General features: G+C 39.6%; 1 protein-coding gene across 6 annotated transcripts; it reads left to right on the forward strand.

Moving 5' to 3' along the window:
* The first annotated feature begins 8 nt into the window (after nucleotides 1-8).
* Nucleotides 9-12,866, forward strand: SLC7A13 (solute carrier family 7 member 13). Of its 6 annotated transcripts, none has more exons than XM_026075826.1 (7): nucleotides 9-200; nucleotides 1,450-1,502; nucleotides 5,393-5,493; nucleotides 6,317-6,892; nucleotides 9,573-9,704; nucleotides 11,341-11,705; nucleotides 12,463-12,866. In XM_026075826.1, the coding sequence occupies exons 4-7, from the start codon at nucleotides 6,358-6,360 to the stop codon at nucleotides 12,706-12,708; spliced, it is 1,278 nt and encodes a 425-aa protein (XP_025931611.1). In that variant the 5' UTR covers nucleotides 9-200; nucleotides 1,450-1,502; nucleotides 5,393-5,493; nucleotides 6,317-6,357; the 3' UTR covers nucleotides 12,709-12,866. The 6 variants fall into 6 exon arrangements, with proteins under 6 accessions (XP_025931611.1, XP_025931614.1, XP_025931613.1 ...); XM_026075829.1 differs by having other exon boundaries at nucleotides 5,393-5,452; XM_026075828.1 differs by lacking the exon at nucleotides 1,450-1,502 and having other exon boundaries at nucleotides 6,296-6,892.
* Nucleotides 12,867-13,376: the final 510 nt, after the last annotated feature.

Below are 13,376 nucleotides of genomic sequence, written 5' to 3' on the forward strand. Positions count from 1 at the left end.
CGGCAGCGCCTAAGCCGCGTCCTGACGCGCAGGGAGGCCGCGGGGGCCCGCGCGGCCCTGCCGGTCCCCACGGGAGCGGCTCCCTCGTGTGGCTCGCTGGGCGACAGGGAGCCCCCCGGGCGGGCGGACGGACGGAGGGCAGTGACAGGGCACTGGCCGTTACAGAACAGCTGAAATTCCGCAGGGAAATGCCCTTAAAGGTGCGTTTTGGTTAAGCAAAATTCAGCAAGACTGGGCTGAATGTCCGAACAGTTTCTACCTGAGCCAGGCGCTGTATGTACTTAATGTCGGTGTCCGTGTAGTAGCCAGGTGTGCTGTACTCTGGATGTTTCTTCATACATTACTCTTCAGGGCACCTCAGCATCACCAGATAAACTTAGAGCGCAGCACGGTGTATCTGATGGAGAGGATGCAAAGCCATCCCTGCTTGGGGCAGCAGGTCCGTCCACTCTCCATCTGGAAGTGGAAAGGGAATCAGCTCAGAGGGTGGTTCATACAGCCGCTCCTGGGATCGGGTGGTCTCCACCCAGCTCTCACTATTCACTGCAGAGGTAGCCTAACAGAGTCTGGGCACCTCATTTTTAAATGGCTGCCTTTAGACCGGTAGGTGCTATTCTCCATGATGCTCCCCAGCCACTGTTTACTGAAGTCTGCTGTTACAAAAGAACGTTTCACGCTGCTGCTGCTGGCTCTTCATACAGCACAACAGAGGTGGTATGCAGCGGCTCACGCACACACGCTTTTACTGATACTTTAAATAAGAGAAATACATACAAGTAATAAACTGTATGGCTAGCCTGCACAGCTGTTGTTAGGATGAAAGTGCAAACATGGTAGCATGTCACAAAAACATGGCTTTGCCCACTTTTTTTGGTTTAGCCATTAGCTATTACATGGGCTTGCTTTCCTGATCAGTAACAAAAGTAGAATGATAACATCTGCCAATAAAATGAACAGATCCTTAGGTCTTTTACTAAAAGGCAGGTGTATAATAATTTTGGCCAAGCACCAGGAGAAAAAATTTTGCCAAGGCACGAGACTATCATGTTCCTCAAGGTGCAGTTCCATTTTCTGAAAAAAAAACCCAACAGTTTGTGAATACATTATGGAGACCAGTGTGGCAGATGGTAAAGTGGTTTCTATCTAATGGAACTTGTGGAAATCCTCGAAGGGCTGTTGAGCAAAGCAAGACAAAGAAAATTGCTTTAGAATGACATATTCCCCACAAAAGGTGAGCTAGAGAACGGGGAAAAAAAGGAGGGATATACATACAATTTGTCATTTTTCTCATGCTGACATATTCTGAAGAAAATTAACTGACTATTTTTTCTCTTGTAACTCTCTTCTGAACTCTCTTGTGTTTCTCTGCTTCTGTATCCTTGCTGAATGACAACAGCAGCAAGCCTCTTCAATTAACACTCAAAAATATTCATTGAAACTTTGCTTTAGGTTCTGATTTTTGCTTCATTGTCTCCCTGTAAAGTATTTGGGTTGATGCAGAGGTAAGTCAACATCATATTTAAAACACTGTAGTTAATTGAAGAGGAAATAAATAATTAAAAATCTTGCATTGTTTAGATAGACGGGCTTCTTTCTCACCCATCTATCAGTGAATGGATCACAGAAATGACCCAATGAGTATGCAGAGACAAAGGATTCCTTATCAAAGTACATTCAAATGCAGTTAATTGCAATTGGGAGATAATGCATATCCATTTTAGGCGGCTAAAATATTCTTCCACTAATTTTCTGTATTGGTTTCTCTATTACATCCAGAGAAACTGAAGTGATTGAAGAGGTAGTCATGATAAGCATTAAACATTTGACAGTAAAGAACTTGACATTGAAGGCTAAAAGATTTTTGAAAGTCTGAAAATTAGAAGGGGAAATCCTAAATGCTAGAACTAGAAATGCTCAATTGAAGTTTCATGATAAATCTTAACTGTTATATAGGAGTCACTTGACGTTATTTTACTGTCAAAGGGAGCTCAGTAGTTAGCACTCAAAAAGAAACATGGTTGTTCCCTGTCGAGTTTGAAAATTGCAGTATTATGGCACTTTATTTTGATGATAATATGACTTTTCAGCCTGCTCCAATTATCAAGGGAATCTCAGGCTTGTCTTACAAACATGTAGGTTATTTTAGTCCTTTATCTTTGTCCTGTAGTCAGCGTGTTGAGTCTCTGGATAATGCCATCAAAGTGAATATGACCAGATACCAATACCTAGTTGGGTGTGAGGCTGGAGACATTGACATATTGTCAGAAACCTTGGGATAACGCTATAGACTGTGAGAATTTATTCTCTTAGCCAGAGGGAGAGATGGACATGTTACAGAAAGCCTTGAAAGTGAATATTTATGACGTGCCTCAGAAGACTCTGCCCTTATATTCTGTAAAAGAAAGTAGTTTGGATGAAAATTACCTGTTGCTGTTTAACTAGCTTGTCATGCTGTCATGCTATGAAGGTTCGATAGCAACGACTGAGATAGTAATATAATAATAATAATAAAAAAGATGTTTATTTCCTCACACAAGTTCTTGGATTAGTAACATCCATTAAAATAATGTGATTACTAATTTAGAAAGGATAACACAAAMCCATCAGTTACTAATTTAGAAAGGATAACCYGAAACCGTCGATTACTGCGYTATTAATTGGAAGSACTGCTTATCCCTRCTTGAAAGCTWKCTTGTTCACTCTCCTAGTGAGAGGRCTCTCAACCTCGAGGAGTTACCTTACCCCAGCGTCCCAGGAAAAGGGGAGGGGGGGGATACTCACGGTCCAGCCGGAGAGGATGATCAGGTCACGTTCCCGTCCCTGCTCCGACTCTCCTAGCTCCCAAGTCTCTTTTTATAGGGCTGGGGCTCTGGGCAAACACTGCTTTTGCTGACTTTTAGCAAGTTTCGCAATCACAGGACTGTTTGTCTGCTTGGGAGGACCCTGCTAGCGAGGCAAGACCACAGCACCTCCGTATCGCTTCTTCCCTCCCCGGGGGTCCGTGCAGATCCCAGGTGGCAGACTTCACTTCTSCAGTCTTGTTAATCATTCCGCAGCCTTGCGCATATCAGTCCTTGCACAGATCGGTTGGTAGACTACTTTAGTCCTGTTAAGTCCTCTGTTCAACAGCTTTGCGCAGGTCAGCTCTGGTGCTCTCAGTTCTTCTGCATATCAATTGACAAACTTCAGTCCTGTTAACTCTTCACTCGCCCGTCATAGCTGTGTTTTGTTGAGTTCCACCCTGGTAACGCCCTAAATCCACCCTGAATTAGTAGTTTACAGAACTTCCATTTTCATTGGATTTGTAGGAGTGTTCTCATTATCTCAACTCGTGCTTGCCTACTCTTCCTCTGGCAACACCGCACCAAAAGGAAAAGCATACACTTTGCATAAACCTCAGAAGCATTTCACTGAAAGTCACGAAACATTTATCTGAGTTAGGCAGTAAGCACACACAAGAAAGTAATAATCTCAGTGGGGTTTTCTGAAGTCAGGCAGCTTTGTAAGAAGTAAAAAAGCCAAATTGCTCTGCTCCTCGGGCAATTTTGGAAATGCCTTTATTATACTGGAAATTAACATACTTTGTGATAACAGTGAAACAAACTCAGCGTCATCTGCACTTTAAGCTGCTATTTACTGTAATATATATATATWTTTTTAAATAGTAATACAAATCCAGCTGTATACAACAGAACACCCAAAATAAAAAGTTGGAAGATTGCTGGGTGTCAGAAAAGGCATATACATTCCAGGAGAATGAGTCTAAGAAAAAGCACTGAAATAAAACAGAAACTATTCATTTTAGCCATTAAATTTTTTTTCACACAATTTTCAGTTCATGAATACTGGTGAATAAAGACTTTGAATTATGATTAATTATTCTTAATACAGTAAATATATACTTGGATTTAAATAAATATTGCAATTCATAAAGTGAATAATAGCATTTTAAAATTAAATTAAAAATAAAAATAAAGTGCATGCAAAGTTTTATAAATAGAAGCCTGCCCCATTTATAACTGCAGAAATTCAGTGATTAGATCTGTAGACTCTAGGACTTTTCTTTTTACCTTTTTTTTTTTTTTTAAGTAGGTGGTATATAGTGAGTGGTGCAGTGGTTTAGAGAAGGTGGAAGAATTAGGTTAAATGCTATTCTGGAGCTGTGGATTCTGTCACTGACTGTGCTCCATAGTTCTGACGTGATGATGGACACTCACTTTAACCAGTGTTGATCAATAAGGATGGCATTTAGTTGCCTAAACCAGGTGACTAATGTTTTAGATGCCCAACCAAGCCTCTAGCTGCCACTCCAGAAGGGCAGGAATATCCTGTAGATTGTGTCATGTTTGTCAAGATGCAAAGATGTCTTGAGACCCAAGAACATGTAAAATGGCTTTCAATGACTGTGTTTGTGCACCTGAATTACTCCTTATTTTTGTCTTTTTTTTTTCCCCTGGGTGGTGCTAAACCTAAATCCCTAGCACCTTTTCCTAGGTGCCCAAGCTGATTTGAAGAAATGCTCAATATACACGGCTGCAGTGGGAGTCAGTGGAATCATAGCTAGTCACAAGGAATATAGGTTCCTTCTCTGGTTTCTCCATGTGTGCCCTCTCAGTTTCGGTTCGTCTGCCTATTTTGGGGTAGTATTCTGTAATTCTTGCAACAGGCCCACTATGAACTGTTGTGATTTAGTAGGTCTGACTATTTTTTGACACTTGCCAATTTTTTCCTTTGGACAGCTGTCGTTAGTAGTGACCATACTGACAGACAGAATAAAAGACACTAAATACTGTTTAAGCAGCTGGAAAAAGTCATTGAAAATTAAAAAAAATAATAACAGCCTATACACATGCCTATCTTGCCTGAAGGTGCTTTTTATTGCCCAGTGGCATACTACACAAACCTAATTTTTCAGACCCATTTATTTTGTCCTTGAGTGACAATGCAGCTCTGCAGGACCAGTCTGCACCACTGTGTCTTCGAGGTGGGCTCACTAAGAGTTCTTTTGCCTCACTGCATTACTAAGCTTTGACCTTCTGGACAAAACTGGTTCCCAGCTTGCCTGGCAAAAGGTAATAACTTTGCAGCTAGCAGTTTAGGCATTGTCCCTTAATAACTCTTAAGGTATGTGCTAAGCCATAGCTTCCTTTTCAGTCACTTTCCCTCTTTCTGCCTATTTTTCCCTACATCTCCTGAAAAGAATATTTTTCTTGGGGTAAACATGTATGTCAATGCTATATCCACATCTGATTGAAGAGAAGCTCCTTTTCCATACTTTCAATATACAATGTACTAGAGAATGTTAAATACTTAGGAAAATCAGTCGGCTGCACCTCAGAAGGCACAGCCCAACCTAGTGGGCGTTTTCAAACTTCATCCTTCTGTTCCACAGCCCCCCAGTATGCAAAGGAAGTGATAAAACAGCCCCCTCCCCTTGCAGGAGTGCTTGAAGGTTAGTAACTGCTTCTGAAGCACTTGGATCCTACTGTAATGGTGAGTGCTGTAGAAAAACTGGAAGTCAACATAATTGTCTTGCTAGAGCAGTGTTTGATGAGTGAATTATAAACAAGCTTCAGTGTACACATTGACTGGTGGGGATTCAGCAAAACATATTGGCGTCCACTAGTGTCCCTGTCCATTTTACATACTGATTGTGGAAAAATAGTACCTGACTGTTCAACTAAAGCCCTTTTCACAATCAATAACAGAAGGAGGGCTGCCTTTTTCTTAATGCTCGCCACACCCTACCCCTTTCCCTAGCTCTAATGGAGAGGTAACATATACCCACCTCACGGGGTTGTCTCTGAAGACAAAAATAATTTGAAGTCATTTGGTGAAAATCACCAGAGAAATTAAAAGCATTTACTATGTATTATTGTTATACCAGTTTCTTTTAAAAAATCCCCAGCCCTTAAAAATTTGCAAAGTACATATTAAACCAACATGTATATGAGTTGCCAACATTTCTGGAAGTATCTGGTTAATCATCTTCACACACACACGGCATCAAAACCCAAAGTATGCTCTCTTTTCTGAATGATTAAGCCAGGCTTCCCATAACATTTCACTAGCAAGCAGGAACATGACAATCTTCTGACAACAAAGTGAATGGGAAATACATGTAGTCCAGTCTCTGAAGTCATATAATCTGCTATAAAAAAACAAAAAATGGGAAAAGGAAAGAGTGACCATCCCAAAGATGTGAAAAGAAAAGAAAAGGCGAAGATGCAACTCAAAAGAAATATAGGTTATTTTGATGGGGTAAGTTTTATTATAGGATCTATAGTAGGGGCAGGGATCTTTGTGTCTCCCACAGGCGTGTTAAAACACTCCTTGCTTAACGTTGGTGTTGCACTTATGATCTGGACTGCTTCTGGGCTAGTTTCTCTGATGGGTTCCCTCTGCTATGCCGAGCTGGGAACCGCGCTGCCGTTTTCTGGAGGCGAATACAGCCATATTAAAAGAGGCCTTGGATCCCTGCCAGCCTTCGTGTTCATCTGGACATCCACGTTTACCAAGCCGGCATCGAACGCCGCTCGAGCCTTGCTGTTCGCTGAGTATGCCACCCAGCCCTTCTACGGCAGGTGCCCCGCGCCACAAGTGCTGAAGAAATGCTTGGCCTTGGCGGCTCTCTGGTCCCTGGGGATTTTGAATGGGCGCAGTGTCAAAATGGCTGCGTGGGTGCAGACGGTTTTCACTGTGCTGAAGATGATGGCGCTGTCTGTCATTGCCGTCGGCGGCATAGTTCTCCTGCTGGGGGGCAGAAAGGAGCATCTGGCAAGATTCGAGGATGCGTTTGGGTCGGAGACTCCCAATGCGTCGCAGATTGCCGAAGCCTTCTTCCAAGGGTTATATGCCTACGGTGGTTGGTGGTCCCTCAATTACATGGCAGGTATCTCACTCTTTTTTTTTTATGTTTTGTTCTGCAGCCGTGCTTACATTCCTCAGCTAGTGGTAGTAGAACTTGTCTCTCAGTCAAAATGGTGGAGTCTGTAACGATATCGGCTTTACAAAGCAAGCTGTCCAGAGGTTCTGTTTGTTCGGGTTGATAAAAGAGGAATTGTTCTTCTCTATGGAACTTCCTTCTTTCACGTGCAGTCTCCAGAATCAGACTGATCTTTAAACAATAATACAGGAAAAATTAATAAGTTTTTTTTTTAAATCTCACGTGAAAATAGAATTTTGCATACCTCAAAAAAATTGAATTGTCTCTCTCAATGTCATTGCCTTTCTAGAAATGGATGCTTGTATAAAATGTCTATGCCAAACCATGTGTACAATAAGAACCAAACCCATAAAGATAATTAAGTGATAAATTTGTATTTAGATACCTACACCCTCTCTGAAGTTATCCAGTTGATTTTTCTATAGACTTTTCATTTTGAATAGTATTAAAATATAGCAATTTTAAGAGATATATAGGATGGTCTGTCAGTAATCAGTTCCTTGGGAAAATACAGTTTTGAAGAGAGGGTAGAGAAAAATGTAAGGAAAGTGATATAAATCCTTTCATGTAACTTATACTCAATTTTAAACATTCAAAACTTTTTTAAATATTTATTTCCTTATTCTGTTTTATACTTGATGACACCTGTGATAACAATAAATAGAACAACCATGAGTAGAGAGTTCCATGAAAGCTGCGAAGAGGTAACATTTACAATGTTAGTTAGTTATGCACTTCACAACCAGTTAAATGAATAGTGTTTTATAGTATCACTAGATTTACAGAATTAAGTGGTAAGCCAATGGATATTGCTCTTATATCTTTAGCCTTATTTATCCTTTCTGGCCTGTATCAGATGTCAAACATTAAATAAACCAAATGCGTGAAATGCAAAACACAAAGTTCAGTGGTGAGAAGAGGGTGAAAATTGAGTTAATATTTAAAGAAATGACTGTTATTATTAATATAAAGTTATTCCTGCCTTGAGAATATGCTGACATTTAAAAAGTGGTATAAATCAGAAAAATACAATTTTGAAATACTAGGTTTTTCTTAAAGCAAGCATTTGGCTTTGTAAGCCCTCCAAAATGCAAAATTATTCATAAAATCCTGTTTTATTTTCCGTTAACAGTAGTAATAAATACAATACTTTAGTCAGCACAGCTGTTTAGACAGATGCAACCAATGTAATAGTCCTCTTTTGTGCTGAATTTCCTATTTTCTAACAATAACTTTCATTCCTATGAGCTTGAGCTAAAGAATCAGGTGCCAGCTGGATGGCAGGGCTGTAACTAGCAACAAAACAGCGAGAGTAATTTAAATCGGCAATTCTAGTGATTGTCTTTCTGTGCTGACAATTACCAAGTGCGTTTCTTACATTTTAAATAAATCCCCAATCCTCTACCAGACTGTATCTGAATGCCACTGTTGTGCTCATGCAGTCACCATGGCTCTGTGCGCTGCACCTATCGGCCAGGGTTAAAACTGATGTTCTGCAGGAGACAGGAATGATATTTGAGAGAGGAAAAAGGATCCCTCTCCTATCACCTCGCTTAAGTGAATCACATTCCTGTTTGCCTTTTCACTTCTTGCTCCCTTTGTGAGTTATCCATTTGTGATGTTTAGGAGTATCTTTTGTAACACTTAGGAAGACTGGAAAAGGAGTGGGAGAGGAGGGGAACGGACGGAGTGAAAGAGAAGAAATAGACCCGTTTTCCCCAATCCTTTTGGACTGCGATGAGGATCAAGTATTGGAGTTTTGGAAAGTCTTTATCTGTAAAGCCTCTCCATGACGCTGTCTATGTGCACCTCCCTCCAGAAATGCAGCTGGATGCATTTTAAGATGTTCCTGTCCACAGAAATCAACTCCATCTTTTGCTAGGTTTGGAGCGCAGTCATTTGTTAGGAATATGTGCCAGTGCTTCAGTTGTTCAAATGTGAAGTTTGGAGCTTTTTCTTATTCTGATAAGGGTAGTTTTAAGCTAAGATGCCAGGCTTAGCACTGAGCAGTTTTCTTCTACCAGCTTTGCCCTGGCAAAGGGAATCGACAGCAGAACCCAGCTGGGAATGGTCCCCTTTAAAATCACTGCATTACTGCTCTTCTGTCAGTGCTCTCCTGTTACATTTTCTGTATTTCCTGAAATAACAGCCATGTTTTGTATAGGAATAGGAAAATGAGCATAAAGCTTCAAATCAGGACTCATGAGGTGATGTAAGAATAAATAAATTAATTTTAGAGTCTCATGTTCAATCTTGTGATGTAAAAGTAGGGTTACTTGAAAATTTCTTATCCATTCTTTTTTTAATGTGAAGTCAGATTTTTGGATTAATCAAATCTGAGAAAATTTTGCCTTTATCTGTCCCTTCTCCCAAGATATCTGATAGCTGAAAAATAGCTAAATAAGAAAACAAAAGATTTTAAACTATTAATTTTTTTTTTATTTATTCTTCTTTGATAACAAACTATTTGAGAATCACTGTAGGACCTCACAGGCAATATAGTTTAGGAGCTGTGATTATGATTTGGGACATGACTTCAAGCTCTGTGTCAATTCAACACGGAAACACACTTGCAGAATGTATGTTGCTTGCTTTATTAAATTTCTGTTTAAATTGTATTTTTCAGAAGAGATGAAAAACCCTAGTAGAAATATCCCTTTAACTGTGATGACTGCTGTTCCTGCAGTAATTGTGTTTTATTTACTGGTAAATGTCTCATATCTGACTGTCCTCACACCTAAGGAAATTGTCTCCTCAGGTATGGATTTTATTTTCATCTCATTAAAAAGGGGTGGTTCATTAGCATACCCATCTGATGCCAGCTTACAGGGTAACTTGTACTCACCTAATATCCCTGTCGGGAAGTTGGGGTTTCATTCTAAGTTTTAGCAGAGAACCTTTGTTTAATTTTACCATATTGCACAAGTTAGACAGAATACACACAGATAGTGTTACCTATTGAAAATGTCGGCTTATACCTATACTGTCTAAAGAGAAATCAGAAATGTATTAAAACCTGCAAGATCAGGTGGAGATCAGGGCTGTGTTTAGTACAGATTAGGCCTCTGTTTTCCTGTGGTTTTAATCCTCTGTCCTCCCTCCTTCCCAACTTCATGGTGTCTTAGGCTAAAGTCATTATTATTTAGGAGATGGACAAGTCTGCCATGATAAGCAATATAGAAAAGGCTGTAGATCCCCAAACTGTAGCCCTTTTGGGGTGGGTTTTTCATGATAAATATTCCTTAGAAAATCCTATGCAAAAAGTCCAATTTATGTGAAGCCTGCCTCAGATGCTGTGCCTATAAGCTGTCCATAAAAAGTTCAAAGAGGAATTGTAGTTCTTGATTATCCAAAAAGTACCTTTTAAATACCACCCTAATGAGACTGAGCTGGCAGACCTTTTCTCCAGGAGTGACAAAAGACATATCTCATTTAGACTGAATGGTTATTTTTCTTTTTGTCTGTAAATGGGAGTTTTGTAGCTGTCACTCAGCAACTTTGTATTACCACTCAGCCCGTGGTCAGGCTAGCTGCTGGGAGAGATGCATACATTTGCAGATCCATTCTGAAATGAAAGAATCAGTGAATACCAGAATATCAGTGAATGCCAGCAGCCCAGCTGGCATAAACAGTTCCAAACATACCAGGGGAGCTATGCTTATTTATTCAGCTGAGGAGATAGCTTTAAAATTATAAACCGAGGTTCAAACATTGCTATATATTGCTGCAGTTCTTGTACATTCACTACATGTTTTTTTTCCCCTCCTTTATCAACTTCCTATGCTGCGCAGATCATTGCAAGACCTATGTTCCTCATGGCATTTGTTTATAGGCCCACTAAATAGTAGTCCTCACTACAATGTGGGCCGGTTTCCAAGAAATACTGAGAATCTTTTGTTCGAAAGTAATCTTTCATATTTTCTAGTTCCACCCAAAAGCAAAACCCCATTAATAACACATTTGCTGACCTGTCTGCATGTACATGCAGCCATTTTGGCAGTCTCCTCATAATAGTAGATCATGTCACCGCTGTGGTCATGCAGGGAACTAATGTATTCATTTTCTTTCCCCAGATGGCCTTGCCATGCGTGTACATTTGTGATTCATGATGGTACGTTGTTGCCGTACTGTTTGCTCCCACTGGGCACTTCCATTACCTTGGCATTGGCCACGGCAGGTTTACCCAGGTCTTTCCGACGCAGCAGTACAAATTTTTAACTCCTGAATTAAATACCCTTAAGATTAGATTAGTCACTTTGGATTGTTGTAACAAAAAACAGGCTTTGCAGGTAAATGGTAAAGACTTTGTGTTTGTTAAGTTTCTTTTCTGTTGAGTCTGTTGCTAATTCAGAACATGGTCCCCACGCTGTTACTAATGCTTCGTTTCCTTGCAGTTGCTGTGGCAGTCACCTGGGCTGATCGAGTGATCCCCTCTGTTGCCTGGATCATTCCTCTCTCTGTTGCTGTCTCGATATTTGGTGCCCTCAACAGCAGCATGTTCACATTAGGTCGATTAAGCTACGCTGGCAGTCAGTCAGGACATTTACCTATTTTAATATCTATGCTTAATGTCCACTCCTGTACTCCAGCACCAGCCATGATTTTTTCAACCACCATTGCATCCATTTTTGTTATCCCCTCTGACCTTATTATGTTAACAAATTACTTTGGATTTTCTGCCTGGCTTATGATTGGATTGACTTGTGCAAGCCTGATTGTACTTCGGTACCGGGAACCTCATCTACACCGACCATACAAAGTAAATGGAAATAAGTTATTAAATGTTTTCACCTATTTTTTAGTCATGGGTAGCACCCAAAAGTTACAGAACAAGTGCAGTGATAGCAGCAATCATAAATTGCTAATCGCTAAAGACATAAAAATAATAATCACATTGTTTAGAATCTTATTCATTGTCTGGTATACTTTTGCTTGTCCACTGTGCAAAGAGGGGACAAAAACATACGGTCTCTGCCCCAGAGAGCTTAAAATCGAAAACAAGAGATGGATTTAGACAGAATGGGGGAGATAATGCAAACAAGGCAAAACAGGGAATTGTAATAGTGTGACAGGCTGGGAGTTCATGCGAGGCTCTACCATGTAGAATGTACTCTCATCCTTCCTGCCACAACCACAGGCATTAAGACAGATATAATTTCATCTAAATTTAGCTGTCAGAAAGCTAGGTTGAAAGTGTATGCTAACTGTCTAGACTTCTAGGTGCACAAGCCTGAGTTTCTTGCAGGTGCCCATATTAACATATGCGGATGAATGACTTTCAGTGCATGCCTGCCTCTTCCCCATGATGATAGAAGGAGCCTATACAAGTATTTTAGAAAAGACACCTATCATCTTGGACAATTTTAGGTTGGGTGAATCTCATCCAGGGTGAGAATGCAGCAACATGAGAAATGGTATTTATAGTGTAGCAAAGACTGCGTTATTACTCTTAGGAATGATGCATAAAATCACAGTTCGTCAGTTTACTTCCTCTTTTTTTTTTTCTTCTTTTGCAGGTGTTTCTACCAGTTCCATTTGTGATGGTGGCAATGTCTTTCTTCTTAGTTTTAGCTCCTATTGTCTGGTCTCCAAAGCTGCAATATGTTTATGCTTTCCTGTTTATGCTGGGGAGTCTCACTGTTTATTTGCCTTTTATACATTTTAAATTGCATTTTGCATTTGTTGATAAAATTACTTGCTACTTACAGTTACTGTTGGAAGTTTCTCCTGCTGATGGATCTGCTGACAGCAAATATGAATAATGGCAAACGTTTAATCCCTGTACAACCAACAGCCAATAGAGGATTTTCTTTAACTAAGGTTGCTGAAGCTACAAATTACATGTTAGGTGTCAGGTGTGCATGTGCCTCTGTGTGTGTGTATGTGTGTGCATATATATATATTTATATGCATATATATTTATGCAAACATCTAACTTCATGAGTTTATGTGTGTATATATGTGTGTGTGTGCATATATGTGTATACATACACATACTTAAGTTTGTACTTAAGTACATATAAATTAAACACTTAAGTACTTAAGTGCATGTATATGTGTATATATACACACATACTTAAGTTTAATAAGTGCAAACAATCTTCTTCAAATTGGTAGTCTGTAAAATGCTCTCTCTTGCTCTTGAAACCAGGATTAAAGTTAGGTATCTATTTACCTATGGTTGTTTATCTGACAGAACTAAGACTAAATTACAGTACAAATATTTGTCAATATTATCATATAAGAAATAAGTAAATACATATTTATCAGCATCATTATATAAATATACTTTTGGTCTCCAAAGTTTTTCCAATTATTTTTAGTTCTTAATAGTTTCTTTATTAGACCTTCTTGGTTTAAAGGCTTTATAGTTCTGTTCATCTGCTCTTTTTTTTGCCTGAATTTATTTTGAAAAGAAAGCTTTGAAGAG

Source organism: Apteryx rowi, unplaced genomic scaffold (genome assembly GCF_003343035.1).
Source record: "Apteryx rowi isolate R43461 unplaced genomic scaffold, aptRow1 scaffold_411, whole genome shotgun sequence".
In the NCBI taxonomy this organism is placed as follows: domain Eukaryota; kingdom Metazoa; phylum Chordata; class Aves; order Apterygiformes; family Apterygidae; genus Apteryx; species Apteryx rowi.